A 23513-nucleotide genomic window follows, 5' to 3' on the forward strand; every position below is an offset into this window, starting at 1 on the left:
CACTGGTAAACATTTCATGGACTTGTTTTGCAGGAACAGATTTTGTAAATTTTAGTGGATTTAGGAAGGTGGAAATTTATGAAAAAAAAATTCCGTATAGTTGTTTTCAAAATAAGAATTAGAGGACCAAGAAGAGATAGTAATTATTGACCTGTCTAGATTATTAAAATATTTAGGGGATTTGAACATGTGTATTAATTACCATTTCCTAGGATTAATTTTTAGAAAAGCATTGACTGAAAATTGTGAGATGGAAAAGGTGGGAGGAAAGGAAGGTAGCATATTTTAGGATTATAAAGCATGTACTCATTCCACAAATGTAGTTTTTTAAAAAGGCTTTATTTATTTATTTGAGAGAGAGAATGAGAGATAGCACAGAGGGAAGAGGGTTAGAGGGAGAAGCAGACTCCCCGCTGAGCAGGGAGCCTGATGTGGGACTCGATCCCGGGACTCCAGGATCATGACCTGAGCCGAAGGCAGTCACCTAACCAACTATTTTAAGTGCCTACTATGTAGTAGGAACTATACAGCAATATAAAAAGGACATACCTCCACACAGAAATAACATATAGTCCCCTTAAAGAACATACCATCCAGCGGGAGCCGTGATTAAAAGCCACATTAAGTTGACCTCTAATCCTATGTTTTGTTTTGTTTTTTTTAAGATTTTATTTATTTGACAGAGAGAGACACAGCGAGAGAGGGAACACAAGCAGGGGGAATGGGAGAGGGAGAAGCAGCCTTCCCGCCGAGCAGGGAGCCCGATGCAGGGCTTGATCCCAGGACCCTGGGATCATGACCTGAGCTGAAGGCAAACGCTTAACAGCTGAGCCACCCAGGCACCCCACTAATCCTATGTTCTGTGGTTTAATGAAAATGATCTAAAATTAATGAAACAGTTTTTTATTTTTGCATATTTTGCAGTCTTAACTCTGCAATGTAGTGAATGGATTTGTAGCATGTCATTGGGTTTGGATCTGTTTAATTTGGCTTTGCTTAATTTTGTGTTTTTGTGGAATCTTATATTAGTATGCAGAAGTACTCAGAGATATACATGCCTTGTGCACAGTAGAAATTCTGAAAACCTTGTCATCTAAAAATTTTACTTTTAGAAGTGGGACGCCTGGGTGGCTCAGTTGGTTAACCATTTGCCGTTGGCTCAGGTCATGATCCCAGCGTCCTGGGATACGAGTCCCACATGGGGCTCCCTGCTCAGTGGGGAACTTGCTTCTCCCTCTGCCTGCCGCTCGCCCTACTTGTTCCCTCTCTCTCTGACAAATAAAATCTTAAAAAAAAATATTTTACATAGATTGAATGTGGTAAAAAGTAATTTTTTTTTCCTGTGGAAAATGATCCTATTCTTTGTGCTGTATGAAGATCTGGGATATGTATAGGAAATAAAATATAGGTTAGCATTAACCAAATTGTATGGTAAGATTAAAGCAGAGGACTTAACCTGGAAACTTGGAAGTAAATTACTGTTAAACCGGTTGAATAGATCTGGGAAACTTTCTCTTTTCCCCTTTTAGTAAACGGGAAAGTGACTATTTTACATTCAGAAATATGAGTAGATATGGTATGGGAAGTTTTGATTGTATTCTTATGAACTAGCTGTGTTTTTGAAACAGTTAGATTACCACTAACTTTTCTTTATTTACCACCTGAAAGTAAATTCCATTGAATTATAAATTCTAAACTCTACTTGGAAATACTCCCATATTAGGCACTTGGTTTTGGTGTGTGTGTGTTAAATATGAACAAAGAACCAACTATTAAAAAAAAAAACACAAAAAACAAGGCAACTTACAGATAGCATGCAGGATTTTAATTAGGCTCAGGGCTTTGTCATTTGCTTTTCTTGCTAGATCTGAACTAGATTTTATTTTCTGGAACTACCAAGCAGTAATTCTTGTGTTGTACCCCTCGAATGGTTACTTTAGGGCCATTTGTCATATGCTTCATACATTGCACACTTGAGGATTTTTATATCTAGTTGTCATCACTCATGATCATTTGGTGATTATTTTCGCAGTTACATAAAGAAGACTATATAATATTTCAATTAAGGTGGCCATGTAACTCCATCATTCAAATTTGGACACTTTTTTTTTTTTTTAACTATTTTTAAGTAGGCTCCATGCTCAGTGTGGAGCCCAACATGGGGCTGAACCTAGGACCCTGAAATTAAGACCTGAGCTGAGATCAAGAGTTCAATGCTTAACCAACTGAGCCACCCAGGTTCATCCCCCCCACCCCCCGCCAAGTTGGACACTTTCGAGAGTGAAATATTACTTAAGAACAACAGATTTAAACCAAGACTGGCTAATACTAAGAAAATATTATGTAGGATGTTTTTGACTGCAAGTAACAGAAAACACAACCTAAACAATAAGGGAAGTATATTGGCTTGTGTATCCAAAGAGCCCAGTGTTTGGGAGTCCTACAGGTATGATTTGGTGAGGGCTCTGTTTCTCTCTTTTCTAGACTCTGACTTCTATGGCTGTCTTCCCTTATAATTGTTGGACGGTTGCAAATAGTGGTGTGGACTATATTCTTCTTTTATGACTAGCAGGAGAGAGAAGCCTGCTCCTTCCATAAGCATAGAATGAATCTTAAGCCTCATGATTATTAGATACTTCTGAACTAATCTCTGTGACAAGAGGAATGTCATGTGCTGATTGTCTTAGATATAAGATATTTGAATATCACTGAGGTAAGGAGGTTGGATTACTCTGATATTCTTAGACTAGTCAGAATCCATTCAGAAAACTGGTGTAGGGTCAGTCTGTTTAGGAAAGCAAGGCAGCTAAAGGAATAAGAAGGGAATGGATGTTTGGGATAGAATGGATGTTCGGGAAGCAACCACAAAGTTCAATGTGAAATCCAATGTCATTGTTTGCATTTTTCCTTAGGCATCTGTTCCCGATTTCCTGCAAGAGCCTAACATACTATGTTTTCCTTCTAGTGAGAATTTGTAGTAAAAATTGACTTAGTAGCCTGGCAAGGGGAGAGAAAAAGAAAACTTATCATCCCATTTTTCTTTTTTTCTATAAGACTGTAGTAATTGATGATCATCTTTTTTGTTTGTTTAAACAGACTAATAGGGATGCCAAAGGAAAAATATGATCCTCCAGATCCTCGCAGAATTTATACCATCATGTCAGCAGAGGAGGTAGCCAATGGGAAAAAATCTCACTGGGCAGAATTAGAAATCTCGGGTGAGTGGAATCTGAAGCATTTAAACCAGGATATAATAGCAATAATGAACACAGATTGAATATTGTCATATTTACCTCTTTGCTGTACATTTTAAAATAGATGAACTAATTGAGAAAATAAAAGATGCAGAGGTACTAGTGTTTAATTTACCTGTGACTAAATATCTTTGTTTCTGTTCATTCTTTTGAGATAATACCTTGGGCCAGGGTTGGCATCTGTAATTGAGGACATTGGGAGTTCAGTTTCTGAGTAAACCAGGTTCTTTGATATGATAGATTTTTTTTGGCTATTGCAGAGTAATTATTTTTGCAAATTGAAATCTTTGCTATTCTTCTGTCATCCTAGTGTTGGCAGAGTAGGAAACCTAGAAGCTATTGGTTTATTCTAACAAATAACTAATAACTGTGTTACATGACCGTTCATGTTTAGGATTTGTTAAAATAGAATATGACTTCTAAAAACTTACAGCCCCAGTCTACTAGTGAGAAAAAAATCAGACAAACCCAAACTGAAGGACATTCTATAAAATACCTAACTAGTAATTCTCAAAATTGTCAAAGCCATGAGTAACAAGGAGAGACTGAGACTCTGTCACAGCTGGAGGGGACTAAGGAGATATGATGACTGAATGCAAAATGGTATCTTGTATTGACTCTTACAACAAAAAGGTGTAAAAACTGGTGAAATCCAAATGAAATCCGTAAATTAGTAATGTACCAATAAAAAGTAATGTACCAATATTAGTTTCCTAGCTTGGACAAATGTACCATGGTAATAGAAGAAGCTAACATTAGGGGAAACTGGATCAGGTGTATATAGGAACTCTATTATCTTGTTAATTTTTTGGTAAATCTAAAATTACTATAAAGTAAAAAATTACTATAAAAGTATTAAAAGAATATAATTACTCTCTTTCTTTTATGAATTGGTACAATACAGATAATATGTAGAATGGGTTTTTTTTTCCTGCAGTAGGCTTTCATTTGGAAGCATTAAACTCACATCATAGTGTCAATAGCAAGAATTACCTGTACCTTTAGCTAAAAGGTAACTGGGTGGATATAGGTGATGGTAATCAGTGGAATGAATATGAGTAAATCCTAATGGGCTAACCCAGGGTTTCTCAACTTGGCATTGCTGACACTTAGGGCCAGATAGTTCTTTGTGGTTGGGGGCGGTTGTGTGCACTGTAGGTTGCTTAGCAGCATTCCTGGTCTTTACCCACTAGATGCCAATCGTGCTACTTGCTCTCTTTTTAAAGAATGAACGGATGTTAATTTCATGGTAGACATGATATTGGAATTTTGACTATGAAGATAGTTATCGAGCAGTTTGGGTCCATAATATGATAGTTTCCCATATATATGTTTAAATATAAGTTAATATTAATGTATATTAATATATTAAGCATATATTAAGTTTAAATACATATGAATATTAACATGATGTATTACCATCTTGCAAAGAATTCCATTAAAACACACATGGGATAAAAGATTGCCGTAATACATAGCAGTGGAGATCTTAAGGACTAATTTACATAAATTATAATTTTTTAAATTAAGTATAGTTGACACATAGTGATACATTAGTTTCAGTTGTACAGCGTAGTGTTTAGCAGTATTCCTGGCCTCTACCCATTAGATGCCAGTAGCACTCTTCTGGTTTTGACCACCAAAATGTCTCCAGATTGCCAAAGTCCCTTAGGGAGTAAAATTGCCCCTGGTTGAGAACTGCTTGATTAAATCCTGGGTACAACTGAAATAGTTTTCTTTTACCAGAACCTCTCTTAACTTGAAAACTTTCTTTTCTATAAATATAAAATCCTAGTTTTTAAAATGATGGCACTTTAAGCCTGCTTATAGACAGCATGAAGGAACCTGTGACAGAAAGAACCCTGGACAGATGTAAGCTTGAGTTTACTGCTTGATAGCTGTGTGAAAAGTAACATTTACTGTTTGAGATTTTGTACCCTCTCTACCTTCCGCTGCTCTTTTAATCAAAATCTGTTTTGATAGTGATAAAAAATTAAATCCTATTTTACTTTTGTAAAGTTTATAAAATGATCTTCACATAAATTATTAAGATAATATCATATTTTAGAGCAGTTGTAGCTGGGTGATTTGCCCAGATTTATATACCTAGTAAGTGGTAAAAATCAGGACTCTGAAATAGGTTATCTGACGTTTTCTAATACATGTTCCACCATTGAGCTGTCCGATGCTGACTGATTGCTAAAGCTTAATGTGTGACCATTTTACTTGAGTGTATTGCATTTAATAGAAAATCTTAAACCAGAGTTGTTAATTGTACCATCAGAAAGGGGAAAGCTATCTCTTTTAGGGGTGAAATGGTTTTCTAGTGATCAATCCAACGTTGGTTCTAAATCTATTACTCTTATCTATTTAAAGTTTGTAGAATAATCCAGGCCCAAAATATGGATAAATCTTGCACTATTAATTTTTGTGGAGTATGTAAGAAATACTTTCGTTAGGACTGTGCCTTAAAATTCAAGACTCTTCTATCACAAAAGCTTAAGTCAGCCCCATGTTTTTCTTGAGGCCTTATCATCACCCTGACTCCAACGGTCTCCTCATTATGCCACATCTCATTTAATACATGGGAAATTCATGAGAAATAGTGGTTGTCAGGCAGAAGTGGCATGAAATTAAAGAAGGGCCAAGTATGTTTGGAAGCAATCAAATGGCATTAATACAAAATTAAATGTCAAAGATGGAGTATCTGTATATATTGCAGTCTCTTCTACCACTTTTTATTTCTTGAAGTTGAGTCCTTGTCTTTGGCCTTGAATTTAATGCTTCAGTGTTTTGCCTTTTAGGTAGAGTGCGGAGCTTAAGTACGTCACTTTGGTCATTGACACACTTGACAGCACTGCACCTAAATGACAATTACCTTAGTCGCATTCCACCTGATATTGCCAAGCTTCATAATCTGGTTTACCTGGATCTGTCATCCAATAAACTCAGAAGTTTACCAGCAGAACTAGGAAACATGGTGTCTCTCAGGTAAGAAAATATTATAGATATGACTCACTATATAAAATTTTAAATTTACCAAATAAGAAAATTATGGGATATTACTCCTCTTACAGGAGGATTTCCATATGTGTTTAAAGAACAAATGATACGAACTGTTTAAACAGGGCTTGAGTTGGCTTCCATTGAACATTTCCTTTAACTTGAAGGTTTCTAGCTAGAATGCGCTTCTATTTCTTTCGACAGACTTGAGGTGGGGTGGGGTTAAAATACTAAGTCTCACTTTAGGCTCAAGTGTGTGGTAATTGTAAATAATTGGGGAAATAATCTGTTCTTGTAAACTTTTAGGAACATGTCTTTGTTCTATAAGGAAAAGTATAGTTATATATCACAGATCTTTTAAGGAAACCTTTAAAACTTGATATTAAATGGATTTATTTCTAGCCTTTCAGGATTCTTTAAGAATTTCTTCATAGGAAAAAATTTTGTAGGTTTTTTATACTCATTATACAATGAGAACATTTGTATAAATGTTCTCAGTATCAACAGGGATTGCTTTTCTATGTTTGTATGCTGAGAAGTAATTTTTAAAAATTGCTGTCATATATTTAAAATTAAACATTTATATATTTTAGAATCTTGCTCCTCGCCATCTCCTTATTGTATGTTTTTGTTGGTTTTCTTTTTTTTTTTAAAGTACTTTTTAGCTATCTAATGAGGGGTTGTTTATTTTTTCTGGAGTCTGGCCAAAATTTCAAAATCATAAACATGGATCTTATCTATATTATCCTATTATCTGTATTATCTTACGCTTTATTTTCAGTTTTTATGTTCTATGTCAGTGATTGTTCATCATAGTATCTTAATGTGATTACAGTTGTAATCAGTTATAAAAATTGGTAAAGGTGATTGGCCATTTTTTCTATGAATTAGACTGGATTCAAGGATATTGGTTGGATACTAAGAATACCTGTCACTCTGATTTGTAACTCTTAGACATTTGGGTGAGAGAGAAAAGGGGATGGATTTAGCCCGAGAATGATATACAATTCTTACAACGTTAATAATCAGTGTTGGAGAATGAGTTAATTATAGAAACACTGTTAACAGTTGTGGCAATTACACATTTTGTGGTACTTTAATATTGCACAACATTTTTGGATTGAAAGTATAGAAATATGCCTTGAATGTAAATATCACTCATGGTATATTAGGGAAGGTTAAGAAAACAGTTGCAGATATTAATAAAGTTTGATATATTAAACTAAACTTTTTTTTTTTTTTAACAGGGAATTGCTTTTAAATAACAATCTGTTACGGGTTTTGCCTTATGAACTTGGTCGGCTCTTCCAGCTACAAACTCTAGGTTTGAAAGGTGAGTGATTTTTGAGATGACAGTATTAACACTCAGTATTGTGTTTGTGAGGCTTTTAAAGACAAATTTGGTTACAGTATAGATCAGGTGTAGCATAATTTTAAGAATGTAAATATGCTTTCTTTTGAAATAAAGTGGTTCTTCATTATCAGATTGAGTTTCAGAATTTTAGCATGCTGCCATCATTTTAACAAACTTGTTTGGGGAATTTTTTTTTATATGTTTAATTTTTTATAAAATTCTGACATTTCTTAGAGGAGGTATTTTAAATTTAACACTGTAGTTCCCCCACCCTTTTTAAAAGAATGACTTAATAGAGTAAACCCTAACCAGAATGACCCATATTAAGTTTTGGTAGAGTAGATAAAACAGCATTGACATGTTCTATAAGAGAAAAAAATTATAACAGTAAAAATGAACAATACCTAATAAGTCTGATTATTCTAAATTGTATAATCCAAAATATATGTTCCTTGATAATCTCATTTCAGTCAGTTTGGAATGAAAGTCATTCTTAATTCATATAAATACTGAAACTTGTAGTTTTTTCTTATAGCATTGCATAGGAAGAAGGGTTTATTTTGAATTCAGAGTACTAAATACAGATGTACTGTTTGGTTAAACGTTTTATTCTGTGCTCATAAGGAATGAACATTAATCACAGCCTTAGAAAGTAAATCCTTTTGTTATTTTCCTTCTTCAAAGACAATTTGAGTCTCTGTGAAAATGTTTGCATTTGCTTATGTCATATAGTGGAGTATTAAGAATGAAGCTTGAATATGAATGGAAAGAATCCTGACATTATTAGTTGAAATGACAGAAATGGTGTTAGACTTCTTTGTACAGTTAAACCTTTGTAAATTACATAATTATATGAATGGTCTGTCTTGTGTTTTTAGTTTCTCTGTAGGACTTTATTGATATATTTTTTTATTATATGAAGTGGACCAGGGGATACTTACCTAAAATATTTTCTTGAGGTTGAACCCAAGGCAACTCTTGGGACATTTCACCTTAATCTATATATGCTAAATCTTATTCTTAAAAAATAGTTGAAATAACCAGCTAGAGTTGGAGTGGGAACAGGTCTGTTCCTTTCTATTAAATAATATTATGGAATGGTTGTTGTTATTTATAATCTTAGATTCATGGAGTATGAAATCCACATAGGCTTTCATACTGATTGTAATAATTTTTTGTCTCTAAGAATAACATTGTTTCTTTTAACACCAGTTAGAACAGCTGTTTTCCTCCTGCTAATATTGATGGAGAGCACATCAGTGACAAATGGATAATTTACTGTTGAACTCTGTGATTTACCCTTTGTACCGTGTAATGTTCCCGAAAAAGCAAATATTATATATCCTCCTGTTTCATAACTCTATTCTGTGTTATCTCATATAAAGATACATTCCCATAAAATTTATACTAAGCATCAACTGAATGAATCATTCTGAATATCTATTATTTCCTCAGGCCTTCATTCTATTTTACTAGTGAAAGTCTTAATCTTCCAAACTACTGTTTTTGCTGGGTTTTGATCCTAGTGTCTTTTTGTCTGCCAATTCACATTTGTTAAAATCTCTTCTTAGACCTCTAGTCTTTCAGATTAGGCACCAGCTCTGCCTTGTGAACTCTAACTTAGCTTTGTTCATGCCTGTAAATAGTTTTCATTAAACTACAGTCCTTCTCTTTTCTTTGAGAATCAGTTTTTCTGCAAGGCTACTTCCATTCAGGTGATCCGGTATAGAAAAGCCAAGGACCTTTCAGAAATGAAGGAAACTCAGAGCCTTTTCTGCCATTTTTAAAAATTTGAGATGGTAAAAACAGGATTGGTTTAATGAAACAACTGAACAAGTAAAATGTCCCTAATGAATGGTAGCTTTATATTCTTAGGAAGGTAAAAATTGAAATAATTTTCTAATCTATTTTAGTAGTCACATAGTGGTACTTTGTGTCTAGAAAGGGGGAAGGAGTGGAGTGGAGCATTTAAAATGGCACTGTGATGTATTTAAAAGAAACAGAATGCACAACCTCTGACATGCCATTTTGTCTTGAAACTGAAAAAAGGAGCACCTTTTTCCTATTTCCTTGTCTTCCTCTGAAGCACAGATAGGGAACTACTGATAATAAGTTTGCTCATCCTGGCCCAACAAGCTAATTTCTAGAAATTCTGTTTTGACATTTGAGGACTGTGTGTGAAGGCTATGTATGGTATTTGAGGAGTTAGGATAAGAAGGCCAATTTAAAAACTACAGACATGACCAGTCAAGTAATTTGAAAGTGTTCTCTTAAGTCACTTAAAAGAAAAATCCAGAGTGTATTAATTTTATAGAAGAAGTAAGTAAAAGCAGTTATTCTATAGTTTTTTTTTTTAAATAATTTAGAACTCACTCATGTCTTAAGGTGTAAGACAATACTTTCTCTGACATATGGGCCAAAGAGTTGTCCTCACACATTAAACATTGAAGTCCCAGGTTGTAAACTATTTAGGACTTCAGCAGATGTGAAGATTTCTAGCTTGCTTCCAAGAATTACTTATCTCCCTTAAAATAAAATGGACCATGGCAGTAGAAGCTTCTTTCACTTGTGAAATTTATTCATGAAATATAATATAAAAGAATAACATGTTTTTGTATTCATGAAATTAAAAAGAGTACCTTTTTAAGAAATGCACTTTGAAAATCTGTCATTCATATAGGAGGCAAAGTACTCATTTCTGTGTTATATAATGAGTTTCTAGAAATTGGTAAGAAAATCTAGTAGAGAGTATATTAATAGTTCGTATAAGAGGATATACACAAGGCTTTAAAACATAGGAAGTTCATCAACTTATGCATAATAATAACAATGCAAATTGGAACTATACTCAACTTGTTAGATTGGAAGAATTCCAAAAATCTGATAAAGTAACTGTTGGTGAGATTATTGGGAAATAGGCACAATCACATCTCGTTGGTGTAGATCCCCTGTACCTTACAATTTTCCTGTGTGCCTTTTTGTGATTACATTTTCATCCCTTCTCCCAGAGATTATTACCATCCTGAATTTTGTGTTATTCCTTTACTTTTCTTTCAATCAAACGACAGGTATTGATGAGCACTTACTCTGTGCCAGATGCTTGGGTTATATATGTAACTATTACCAGTGTTTTAACCTTTATATAAATAAGTGAAATCCTACTGAATATATTTTCTGTGACTTGCTTTTTTTCAGCTTTATGTTTTTATAATTCAGCCATGTTCACGCATGCATGTAATTGTAATTTAATTGCTGTGTTGTACTGTGGTATATGAATATGTTACAATTATTCATTCTACAGTAGATATTTAGATTATTTGCCCTTTTTTTTTGCCTCCTATAAGCAATGCAGCCATGAACATTCTTGTACATATCTCCTGATAGAGTTCTAGGAGTGGAATAGTTGGGGTGTAGAGATCTGCTTGTACTTCCTTCGCTTTATTAGGTAATGCCATAATGTTTTACAAAGTAGTTGTACTAAAATACACTCCCCAAAGTAATATAGTTTCCATTTTTCTGTCTTCTTCCCAACACATAGTATTGTCAGCTTTTTAAAGTTTTGTCTGTTACTGATTGTGAAAGAGCTTCTAGTTCTCTTAATTTGTGTTTTCCTAATTGCTCGTAAGATTGAGCACCTTTTCATATATTTATTGGCCATGTTTCTTGTTTGAAGTTGCTATTGATGTCTTTTGCTCATTTTCACTTTTTTTTTTTAAAGATTTTATTTATTTATTTGACAGAGAGACACACAGTGAGAGAGGGAACACAAGCAGGGGAGTGGGAGAGAGAGAAGCAGGCCTCCCACTGAGCAGGGAGCCCGATGCGGGGCTGGATCCCAGGACCCTGGGATCATGACCTGAGCTGAAGGCAGACGCTTAATGACTGAGTCACCCAGGCGCCCCAAGTTTTGTGTGTTCTGTATTGTAAATGTCGTCTTCTACTCTGGCTTTTCTTTTTGTTTTCTTAGGTATCTTTTAATGAGTAGATTTGATATTTTTATTGTAGTTGAATTTAAAAATCTTTATGAAGTCATAACTTGTGAAAGAAATCCTACCTTGCCCCAGTCAGAAAAATGTTTTTCTGTATTATTTCCTAAAAGTTCTGTAAAGTTTTACTTTTCATGGTAAATTCTCTCATTCATCTGAAATTTTAAAAAATTTTTAATTGAGATATGGTTGACATATTAGTTTCAGGTGTACGACATAGTGGTTTGACAGTGTGTGTGTGTGTGTGTGTGTGTGTGTGAGTGTGAGAGAGACATTACAAAATACTCACCAGATTAAGTTGAGTTACCACCTGTTACCATACAACATTATTGCAATATTATTGACTATATTCCCTATGCTGTACTTAGTCCCATGGTTTATTCATTTTATGATTGGAAATTTGTATTTCTTAATCTCCTTCACCTATTGACTCATTTCCTCCCCCCCATCCCCCCACCCCTCTGCTGGCAACCACCAGTTCTCTGTAAGAGACTGTTTTGTTTTTTGTTTGGGTTGTGTGTGTGTGTTTAAAGATTCATTTATTTGTGGGGCGCCTGGATGGCTCAGTCGTTAAGCATCTGCCTTCAGCTCAGGTCATGATCCCAGGAGCCTGGGACCGAGCCCCGCATCGGACTCCCTGCTCTGTGGGAAGCCTGCTTCTCCCTCTCCCACTCCCCCTGCTTGTGTTTCCTCTCTCGCTGTCTCTCTTCTCTGTCAAATGAATAAATAAAATCTAAAAAAAAAAATTCATTTATTTGAGAGCGCACGCAATTGTGAGTGTGGGGAGGGGCAGAGGGAGAGAAGCAGACTCCCTGCTGAGCACGGAGCCGCGTGCGCGTCTCTCTCTCTCTCTCTCTCTCTCTCTCTCTCTCTCTCTAATGACCCCAAGATTATGACCTGAGCTGAGACCGAGAGTCAGCTGCTTAACTGACTGAGCCATCCAGGCACCCCTGTGTGTTTGTTTATTAAGTAAGCTCTAAGCCCATCATGGTTCTTGTACTCAAGACTCTTGGGATCAAGAGTCACATACTCTATGGACTAAGTCAGCCAGGTGCCCATCTAAGTGAAATCATATGGTATTTGTTTTTCTCTCTCTGATTTACTTAGTATAATTCCCTCTAGGCCCATCCATGTTTTTGTAAATGGCAAGATTTCATTCTTTTTTATGGCTGAGTGTTATTGCATATATACACACTGCATCTTTATCCATTCATCTATCATTGGTTACTTGGGTTGTTTCCATATCTTAACTGTTGTAAAGCTGCAATAAAGAGGGATGCGTATATCTTTTTTAAGGTCCTTTTTTTTTTTTTTAAGTATACTTGACACACAATGTTACATTAGTTTCAGGTATACAACATAGTGATTCAACAACTCTGTAAGTTATATTGTGCTCACCACAAGTGTAGCTACCATCTGTCACCATGTAACTATTTAAATAACACTGTATTTCCTATGATGTACTTTTTATTCTCCTAACTTAATTCATTCCATAACTGGGAGCCTTCACCCATTTTGTCCATTGGCAATTACCTGGCAACCATCACTTTGTTTTCTGTATTTATAGGTCTGTTTCTGTTTTTTTTGTTTATTCATTTGGTTTTTTTAGATTCTGCATATGAGTGAAATCATATGGTATTTATCTTTCTCTAACTTTACTTAGCATAGTACTTCCTAGGCCCATCCACGTTGTCAGAAATGGCAAGATCTCATTTTTTATGGCTTAGTAATACTACATTGTGTGTATGTATATGTATGTACGTATACGTGTATACACACACACACAACATCTTCTTTATCCATTCATCTATGGATGGACACTTGGGTTGCTTCCATATCTTGGCTATTGTAAGTAATGTTGCAGTAAGCATAGGACTGCATATATCTTTGTGAATTCGTGTTTTCATTTTCTTCTGGTAAATACAGAGAAGTGGAATTACTGGATTGTATTGGATTTCTGTTTTTAATTTTTTGAGGAACCTCCATACTGTTTTACATAGTAGATGTACCAGTTTGCATTCCCACCAACAGGGTTCCCTTTTCTCCACATCCTCACTAACACCGGTTATTGTTTTTCGAAATTAGCCATTCTTACTGGTGTGAGGTGATACCTCATTGTGGTTTTGATTTGCATCCCTTTGATGATTAGTGATGTTGAGCATCTTTTCATGTGTCGGCCCTCTGTGTGTCTTTTTTGGAAAAATGTCTATTCAGGTCCTCTGCCCATTTTTAATCAGATTTTCTTTGGTGTTGATGTATATGAGTTCTTTGTATATTTTGGATATTAGCCCTTTATGGATAACAGCATTTTCACATACCTTCTCTCATTCATTAAGTTGTTTCTTTGTTCTGTTGATGGTTTCCTTCACTGTGCAAAAGCTTTTTAGTTTGATGTAGTCCCAGTTATTTATTTGTTTACATTGCCTGAGGAGAGAGCTTCACAAAGATATTAAGACCCATGTACAAGACTTGACTGCCTATGTTTTCTTTTAGGAGTTTTATGGCTTCAGGTCTTAACATTGAGGTTATTAAACCATTTGAGTTCATTTTTGTATATGGTGTGAGAAAGTGGTCCAGTTTCATTCTATTGCATTTACCTATGCCTGAGGAGAGAGCTTCACAAAGATAGTAAGACCCATGTCCAAGATTTGACTGCCTGTGTTTTCTTTTAGGAGTTTTATGGCTTCAGGTTGAGGTTATTAAACCATTTTGAGTTCATTTTTGTATATGGTGTGAGAACATTACGTTTATCTGTTGCATTCCAATACCATTTTGGAACCGGTTTTTTAATATGGTATGACAGGTCTCAGGGAGTGATGTAGTCACTTCTTCTATGTATAATCAACTGTCTCACTATCATTTAGTGAATAGTTTTCCCTTTTCCCACTGATCATCAGCAGAGTCCCCTCTCTATCACCTGTGTCACGGTCTGTTTTTGGATCTCCATTTTATATATCCAGAAGTCAGTTTGTCTAAACTTGCACTAATTACTACGTTATCATAATCATTATTATGGCTTTATATTAAGACTTGATATCTGCTTTGGGAATTCCCCTTACATTTTTCTTTCATAGTGTCTTGGCAGTTTGGCTATCTTGGATTCCTCATGCATAAGAAGCAGCTTGTTATGTTTGATAAAAACGCTCTTGGGACTTCAGAATTGCATTGTTGAATGTGTAGATCAATTTAGGAAGAATTGACATCTTAATATATTGAGTCTTCCTATCTCTGAATTTTGGCATCTTCATTTATTTAGATCTTATTTAATGTCTTCAAATAAAATTTTATAACTTCACATCTTTGCTCAGGCACTTCTTTTGTTGGATTTGTTTCGTAGGTACCTTATACTTTTTTTTTCCTGTTACAATTATTTTTAAATTTGCTTTTTCTGCCTATTTGTTGTGGGGGTATAGAAATACAAGTAAGAAAAAAATTGATCTGTAGTAGGCTTTCTTGGTTAAATTCTTACCTTTCAGAAAATTTGTCTGCAAATTTTTTCAGGTTTTGTATGCGGATGATCATTTCATGTGCTGATGACAGTTTGGTTTCAAACGCTTACGTGTTTCTTATTTTAATGTCTGACCAGAATGTTTAGTACAGCATTGAGTAGAAGCATTAATACTGGGTGAGCATGCTTCTATTCCCAATTTTAAAAGAAATGCTTCTAATATTTTTCCATATTTGCTTTGTATTTTTGGTAAAACATTTTTTTTTAGTTTCTAGAAGTTTTCTTCTGTTTTGCTAATCCTTAGGTGAGTGCTGAATTTTATCAAATGCATCATCTATTGTGGGATAATTTTCTCATTTCATAGGTTGATTTAATAAATTATATCTATACATTTTTCCTACTTATTTGTTCATTTTTTAAAGTTTATTTAAGTAATCTCTACACCCAATGTGGGGCTTGAACTCATGACCCCGAGGTGAAGAGTCAGATTTTCTTCTGACTGAGCCAACCGGGTGCCCCCATTTTTTCCAGTTTAAACTCACTTGCATTACTGAGATAAATCCATCATTGTGCATTTTGATAATTGTCAAGGACTGTGAAGGCCCTGAGATTTTTTTATTTTTAAAAGATTTTATTTATTTATTTGACAGAGACAGTGAGAGAGGGAACACAGGCAGGGGGAGTGGGAGAGGGAGAAGCAGGCCTCCCGCTGAGCAGGGAACCTGATGCGGGGCTCGATCCCAGGACCCTGGCATCATGACCTGAGCCGAAGGCAGACGCCCAACAACTGAGCCACCCAGGCGCCCCAAGGCCCTGAGATGTTAGTCTACTAATAGGTTAATAAGTTAGCCAATTATTGTTTCATGGATAGTGGCAGAAGACAGTGAGACTCCTGGGTCGGAGACAACGTTATCACTTCAAACAACAAGATGGGCCCAGACATATGCTTTGTACACAGTGAGTTTGCATTGCAACTGAGTAGTTCATGTCCAACACTCCAGCACTCTTCAAGCAAGCACCAAATACTGTAGTGAGCAGCAAAAAACTAGTTCTGATTCCCCAGGGGGGCAAAGAGTTACATGGAAATACTGCTGTGGTTGCCTTAACCCGTTTGGTTGCCTGTGAATTGTGCAAGACTGTTGAATCACAGATCTGTACTTCTGAAACAAATAACGCAACACATTTTAAGAAAAAAGAAAAAGAAGAAGATAGCAGGAGAGGAAGAATGAAGGGGAGTAAGTCAGAGGGGGAGACGAACTAGGAGAGATGATGGACTCTGAAAAACAAACAGGTTTCTAGAGGGGAGGAGGGTAGGGGGATGGGTTAGCCTGGTGATGGGTATTAAAGAGGGCACATTCTGCATGGAAAAAAAAAATAAATAAAGTTAGATCCATTTTAAGCTAAAAAAAAAAAAAAAGAAACTGCTCAGTATCAGACTCATAGGCCTCAGAATCTGTCACACTCACCAGGAATGAAGAGGGAAGCACAGGTCACTGGTGGACTGCCTCTCCCAACAAAAAAAAATTTTAGGACTTTTAAACATATGCTCATGAACAAGACAGACCTAAATAAGATTCTTAATCAGTTCTCTTAAAGAGTTTGTATAAGATTGAACGAATATGTTCCTTGAAATTTTGGTAGAATAATTCTATAAAACTCTCATTGCCAGTTGTTTTTTTGTGGAAGATACTTAAGTACCACCCCAGTATATTTGTAGTTACAAGAAGCATTGAGGATTTCTAATTGTTAGTCAGTTCTGTTGGACTGTTATGTGTACTATTGGAATTTGTTAGCTTTAAATTAATTTTTCAAATTTATTTGCATGAAAGTGTTCATAATTGATATATTTTTAGACTCTGTTCTGTTTATAGCTGTATCATCCACTCTTCATTTCTGACATTGCTTATTTGTGCTATTTTTTTCTGGTGTAGCCTCCCCAGGGATTTTGTCAGTTATGTTTTCATTGAATCAGTGTTGCCTTTTATTTTTCAAAAACTGGTTCATTTCTGTATTTCTTTATTCTGTTTTGTCTAGATATATATTTTCCTTTTTTCTCTTCTTAAGTTGGATATATGGTTTAGTTTATACTTAGATTTTTTTATTTTATATAAGCATTTAAGTAAGGCTATAAATATGCCTCTTTGGCTCTTTTTGTTGTTGTTGCATCCCACAATTTTGATATGAAGTATTTTCATTTTTGTTTTGGCCTAAGAACTTTTAATATAGGTTATCATATCTTCTTTGACCCATTAATTATTTAACATTTCTATTCATACATGATTTTAAATATATCTCTTTTTTTATTGTTAGCATTAAAGTTAACTGCATTATAGGCAGTTAGGGTAACCTGTATGAACCCATTCTTTGACATTTGTTGATTCCTCCTTTATGACCTAGTATGTGATCAATTTTTGTAAATGTTTTACTGCATCAGAAAGAATATTGTTTTTCTAATTGTTGGGCATAGGTCTATATATTTGTCCATTAGGTCAAATTTGTTGCTCAGGTTTTTTATATCTTTGCAAATTTTTGACTCTTTGCTCTTTTAGTAATTAAGATGATTAATGCTAAAATTTCCACTAAAATTGTGGATTTGCTCATTTCCCCATGTAGTTCACTCAGCTTTTGCTTTATATATCTTTCGAGATTATTTTATTAGGTATCCCACCTACCCCTATGTATTGCTGTATATTTGCTCTATTGTATATATTGCTAAACCTTCTTGTGAATAGAATCTGATATTAGGTAGAGTGAGCCTCTTCCTCCCTTGTTAAATATTTTTTCTATGGTCTATGTTGTCTAATATTACAGCTGTGCAAGTTTTCTTTTGGTTAATGTTTGTCTAATATATCTTTTCTCATCTGTTTACTTTCAACCTTTCTGTGTACTTATGCTTAGGTGTATCTCTTACAAATAATATATAGCTGGACTTTGCCTTTTTTTTGTCTTAAAGATTTATTTGAGAGAGAGAGAGCACGTGTGCAAGCAGGGGGAGGGGCAGAGGGAGAGGGAGACAAGCAGACTCCCTGCTGAGGTGGGGGGACCCAGTGTGGGACTTGATCCCAGGACCCTGAGATCATGAACTGAGCTGAAATCAAGGGTCCAGTGTTTAACCGACTGAGCTCCCCAGGCACCCCTGGACTTTGTTTTGAATCCATTCTGATTTTATTTTGTTTTTAATGTGGGTTCAGATCAGTTGCCTCACATATATTGTAATTATGGATTTTTTTTTATTATACTGTCCTACCTTTTGATACCACTCTTTGTGGTTATGTAGCATGAGATCTCCAACTTTATGATTATTTTTCACGTTTGCTTTTATACCTTTAGATGCTATACATTTCCATACACATTTTCAAATCAGCTTATTATTTTTGCGATTGTGATGAACACCTAGGTCAGTCTGAGGAGATTCAGTTTCTTAATCTTGAGACTTAAGATTGTGTTTTCCAATCTATTAATACAGTATATCTCTTCATTTATGCAGGCCTTCTTTACTTTCTTTAATGCTTTATAGTTTTCAGCATGCAGATCTTATAAATATTTTGCTGTATTTATACTTGATATTTTTGATGCTGTTGTAAATGGTAGTGCTTTTTAAATTTCCAGTTATTCATTGATATTACAGAATTAAAATGCAATTAATTTTTAAATATATTGACCTGGTCTCTCTCAACATTTGTAAACTTTTACAAACTTTAATCTGTGAATAGAGACTGTTTCAGTTCTTCCTTTCTGATACATATTCTTTTAATTTGTTTCCTTACCACACTGGCGATAGTATGAGGAGAGTATTAAATACATGTGATGAGAGTGCACATCCTTGCCTTTTTCTCAATTTTAGGGAAAAGCAATTAGTCTTTCACCATTAATGATATCAGTGACAAGTTTGTTGGTAGATGCTTTTTCAGGTTAAATAAATTTCCTTCTATTTCATATTTGCTTGGAGGTTTTGTCATTGATGCAAGTCGAATTTGGTCAAATACTTTATGTGTGACTGTAGAGATGATCATGTAACTTTTCTTCTTTAGTCTGTTTATATGTTGGAATTACATTAATGATTTTCAGATGTTGAACCAGCCTCTATTCCCGTTTTAAAAATGACTTGGTCATTATGTATTCTCACTCTAATATATTGAGATATATTATCTAAATATATACACTAGTATATATCTAAATATATACTATTTTATTGAGGATTTATACATTAATGATCATAAGACATAATTGTGTAGTGTTTTTCTTACGATGTCTTTGATTTCAGAATACTGGTGACCTCATAAAATGAGTTCGAAAGTGTAACTAACACTTCTTTTTTTCTGGAATAGTTTGCATAATATTTGTATTACTGCTTTCTTAAATGATTGGTAGAATTTTCCAGTAAAGCCATATGGACCTGGAATTACCTTTGTTGAAAAGTTTTTAACTAATTCAATTTCTTTCATCGATAAAGGACATTGAGATTATCCCTTTCTTAGTATAGACACTCTAGCTCTTTTCTGTTTGCGTGGCATACATTTTTCTATTCTTTTACTTTCAGTCTTTTTGTGTCTTTGAATCTGTAGTGTATCTTTTGTGGACAGCATATGTTGAATTATGTTTTATTGTTCATTCTACTAATCTCTGCATTTTAGTCAGAGTTTAATCCACTTATACTTCATGTATTTGCTGGTAAGGTAGGATTTTTGTCACCATTTTGCTATTTTCTATCTTAGTGCCTTCTTGTTCCTCTGTTTCTCAATGTCTTTTTTTGTGTTAAATGAGTATTTTCCAGTGTACCAATTTCATTCCCTTTTTTCTTTTGCTTTATTATATTGAGCTATTTTCTTAGTGATTACCCTGGGGATTGAAATTAACATTTATAGTAGTCTTAATTTGGATTAATATCAATTTAAATAATATAAAAAAATCTTTGCACCTATAGCTCCATTCACTTCTCATTTATGCTGTTATTGTCATAAGTATTATCTTTGTACATTGTGTGGCCATCAGCACAGATTTATCATCATTGCTGTATGCAATTGTCTCTTAGATTGAAAAATGATAAAACCACTAATTATATTTATGCTGTCTTCATAGATACCTATGTAGTTACTTTTAGTGGTACTCTTTATTTTTATCATATGGATTCAAGTTACCATCCAGTGTCCTTTCATTTCATCCTATAGGAATCCCTTTAATATTTTCTGTAGTGCTGATCTAGTCACAAACTCATTCAGTTTTTGTTTATCTGGGAATGTCTTAATTTCTCCTCCATCTAAGAAGGATATTTTTGCTAGATATAGAATTCTTAGTTGACAGTTTTTTTCTTTTAGCACTTTGAATATGTCATTCTTCTACATTTTGGCCTCTGTAGGTTTTTGTTTTTTGTTGTTGTTTTTTTTTTAAGATTTTATTTTTAAGTAATCTCTACACCCAACACGGGGCTTGAACCTATGACCCTGAGATCAAGAGCTACATGTTCTACTGACTGAGCCATTGAAATCTGTTCAGTTTAGTGTTAGCTTCTGACTTGTGTGCAGCCTTAAGATGAGGAAGAGGTGAGAGCTTAGGCTGTTTTTAGGTCTTTCCTAAGCATATGCAAAGCCGCCCACATTTACGGTTTTCTAGATAACCTAGAATATATCAGAACTTTTCAAAGCCCTTAGTGACATCTTACTCCCAAGCCTTTCTTTTAAGCATTTACGTTAGTCTTTTGTTTGCTTTACCTGTTTCCATGACCTCAGACAGCCATAAGTTAAATCATTTACCGGTAGTGGTTTCCTCAAACATGTCGTTAGACTCTCTCCCCCTTTCAGGTGGAAGGCTTTTAGTACTTGGCAAGAGTCAAGGAACTGCCACCACAGAAGTCACATAAATGGCTACTCTTGAAAATGAAGTTTTGAAAGGCTCTAGCTCAATTTTGGTTGCTTCAGTGGTTGCCAGGCTGCCTTGGCAGTGAGGGACTAGAAGAAGGTAAAACTCCACAAATTACTGTCCTTACCCATATTCTGCCATTTTGCCCTTATGAAGGAGCACGTTTTTGGAGGTCCTTACTCTGCCATTTTTGGCTGAGTTTTCTATCCATTTCTTTTTCTTTTTTTTTTTTTTTTAAGATTTTATTTATTTATTTGACAGAGAGAGAGAGAGAGCACAAGCAGGCAGAGAGGCAGGCAGAGGGAGAGGGAGGAGCAGGCTCCCCGTGGAGCAGGGAGCCTGACGCGGGGCTGGACCCCAGGACCTGGGACCATGACCTGAGCCGAAGGCAGACGCTTCACGACTGAGCCACCCAGGCGCCCCTGTCCATTTCTTTTTGAGTGAGGTGTGATGTTTTCTGTCTTTCAAGGAATTTGGTCATTTTTTCTAAGTTATTGAACTTAAGAACAAAGTTTTCTTAGTATTCCCTGTTCTAGTGTCTCCAGATCTATTCCTTATTTAATTCCTGATATTTATTGAGTTGTATCTTTTTTTTTCTTGATCAAGTGTAGTTTATCAATTTTTTTTGTCTCTTTTTCACAAAGTACCATGTTTAGGTTCAGTAGCAGTCTCATGTTTTTGGTTGTAAATTTTATTGATTTCTGCTCTTTATTATTTCTTTCTGGTTTCTTTGGGATTCATGTGCTCTTTTTTTTAAGATTGTTAATAGGGGGGGGCGCCTGGGTGGCTCCGTTGGTTAAGCGACTGCCTTCGGCTCAGGTCATGATCCTGGAGTCCGGGGATCGAGTCCCGCATCGGGCTCCCTGCTCAGCGGGGAGTCTGCTTCTCCCTCTGACCCTCCTCCCCTCATGTGCTCTCTCTCTCATTCTCTCTCTCAAATAAATAAAACCTTAAAAAAAAAAGATTGTTAATATGGAAGTTAAGGCATTGATTTTAGATTTTTTTTTTTCCAGTATAAGGATTTAATGCTATAAACTTCCCTCTAGACACTGACTTTAGGTTCATCTTACAATTTTGATAATGTATTTTCATTTAAATTAAAATTTTTTGTGACTTGGTCTTTGACCCATAGATTACTTACAAGTATGATGTTTAATTTCAAAGTACTTGGAGATTTTCCAGTTCTCTGTTGTTGATTTCTAGTTTTTTTTTTATGGTCAGTATGCTCTGATCTCATTTCTTTTATTTTTTTTTTTTAAAGATTTTATTTATTTATTTGAGAGAGAGAGAATGAGAGATAGAGAGCACGAGAGGGAAGAGGGTCAGAGGGAGAAGCAGACTCCCCGCTGAGCAGGGAGCCCGATGTGGGACTCGATCCCGGGACTCCAGGATCATGACCTGAGCCGAAGGCAGCCGCTTAACCGACTGAGCCACCCAGGCGCCCTGATCTCATTTCTTTTAAACATGTTACAGTTTTTCTGGCCCAGAATATGGTCTGTCTTGGTGAAATGTTCCTGTACACTTGAAAAGATTGTATATTTTCCTCTTTTTGAGTACAGTATTACATAAATATCAGGTCAAGTTGGTTGGCATGTTTTTCTGATCTCCATCTTTACTGACTTTGTTTACTTTTTTTGTTGATAACTAGTGGAGGAGTGTTGAAGTCTCGAATACCATTTTGTACCCTTTGGAAATACTCCCACTGTATTCCAGCTTCCATTTTTGCTAATGAATTTGATTGCCATTACCATGTTTTTTGTTTTGGTTTTAAGTAATTGGTTATTTTCCTTAATAGGTTTTATAGTTTTCTACTTGGAATTGTAATTCTCTAGTTTGCAGTACAAAGTAAAATGAAGTCCTTTCATATACTTCTTTGTATACATTGTGCTGCTTGGGTCAGTTTATTCATTTTTAAAAAGTTTATCTTTTGAAAGTTTGCAATGTTTTTCTTTTTAAATAATGCATCTTCTCACTTCTTTCCAAACTCTTTCTGGCTAGGACTTAGGCTGTGTTTACTGTTTGCTGCTGTTGTATATCAGAGTCTTAAAATTTCCTTCAGTTTTCTTGTTTTTATCTCCTCTGTTGCCTTTGGGTTTTCCCAGAGACTCTGAGGCTTATAGTTCCATTTACCATAATCATCTTACTACACAGGAGCAATACTGAAGTGGTTGTACGATGTGGAAAGAGAGGAAGAATCCTGTAGTTTTATGATTAGGTCTCAGTCTTTTAATGGGCCTTTGAGTTAGATATGCTCCTTCCTACTCTCTCTGCCCCAAATCAGGCTAGAGGGGGCTGGAGTGTGGGGTAGTTACTTGAAGTTAAATGGTAAAGCATCATCTGATTATATTCTGGTAAAAAGTTTTCCTTGCATGCAGGACTTGTTAAGGAGAGCATTACCCCCTCCCCCACCCCCCCACTCTCCCTTTCCCACCAGAAGCACAAGGGGAATTTTTTTCCAGTCTTTATATTAAAAACCTGATGGGGCTCTTGTAGATAAAACTCAGGGAAGTGTTAGAGGCTCCTAAGATTTGGTCCCTTTGATTTTTTTTTTTTAAACTCTCTTCCTTTCTCCATAGGTAATATAAATATTTTAACTAAAGGAAGACCCTCCT

At 35.2% G+C, this 23513-nt stretch overlaps 1 protein-coding gene across 2 annotated transcripts in view; it reads left to right on the forward strand.

Annotated features, from left to right (window-relative positions):
• CNOT6L (CCR4-NOT transcription complex subunit 6 like) overlaps positions 1-23513 on the forward strand; it is a 105374-nt gene that overhangs the window by 38143 nt on the left and 43718 nt on the right. For both annotated transcript variants that reach the window (XM_028100535.2, XM_028100533.2), the window contains exons 2-4: positions 3097-3218; positions 6059-6245; positions 7505-7590. In XM_028100535.2, coding sequence (XP_027956336.1) covers positions 3107-3218; positions 6059-6245; positions 7505-7590 — 385 coding nt within the window. In that variant the 5' untranslated portion in view covers positions 3097-3106. The remainder of the gene's footprint in view (positions 1-3096; positions 3219-6058; positions 6246-7504; positions 7591-23513) is intronic.

The sequence above is a fragment of the Eumetopias jubatus genome, unplaced genomic scaffold, assembly GCF_037043125.1.
Source record: "Eumetopias jubatus isolate StellerSeaLion01/CBP00866 unplaced genomic scaffold, mEumJub1_p1.0 scaffold_2, whole genome shotgun sequence".
NCBI lineage: Eukaryota > Metazoa > Chordata > Mammalia > Carnivora > Otariidae > Eumetopias > Eumetopias jubatus.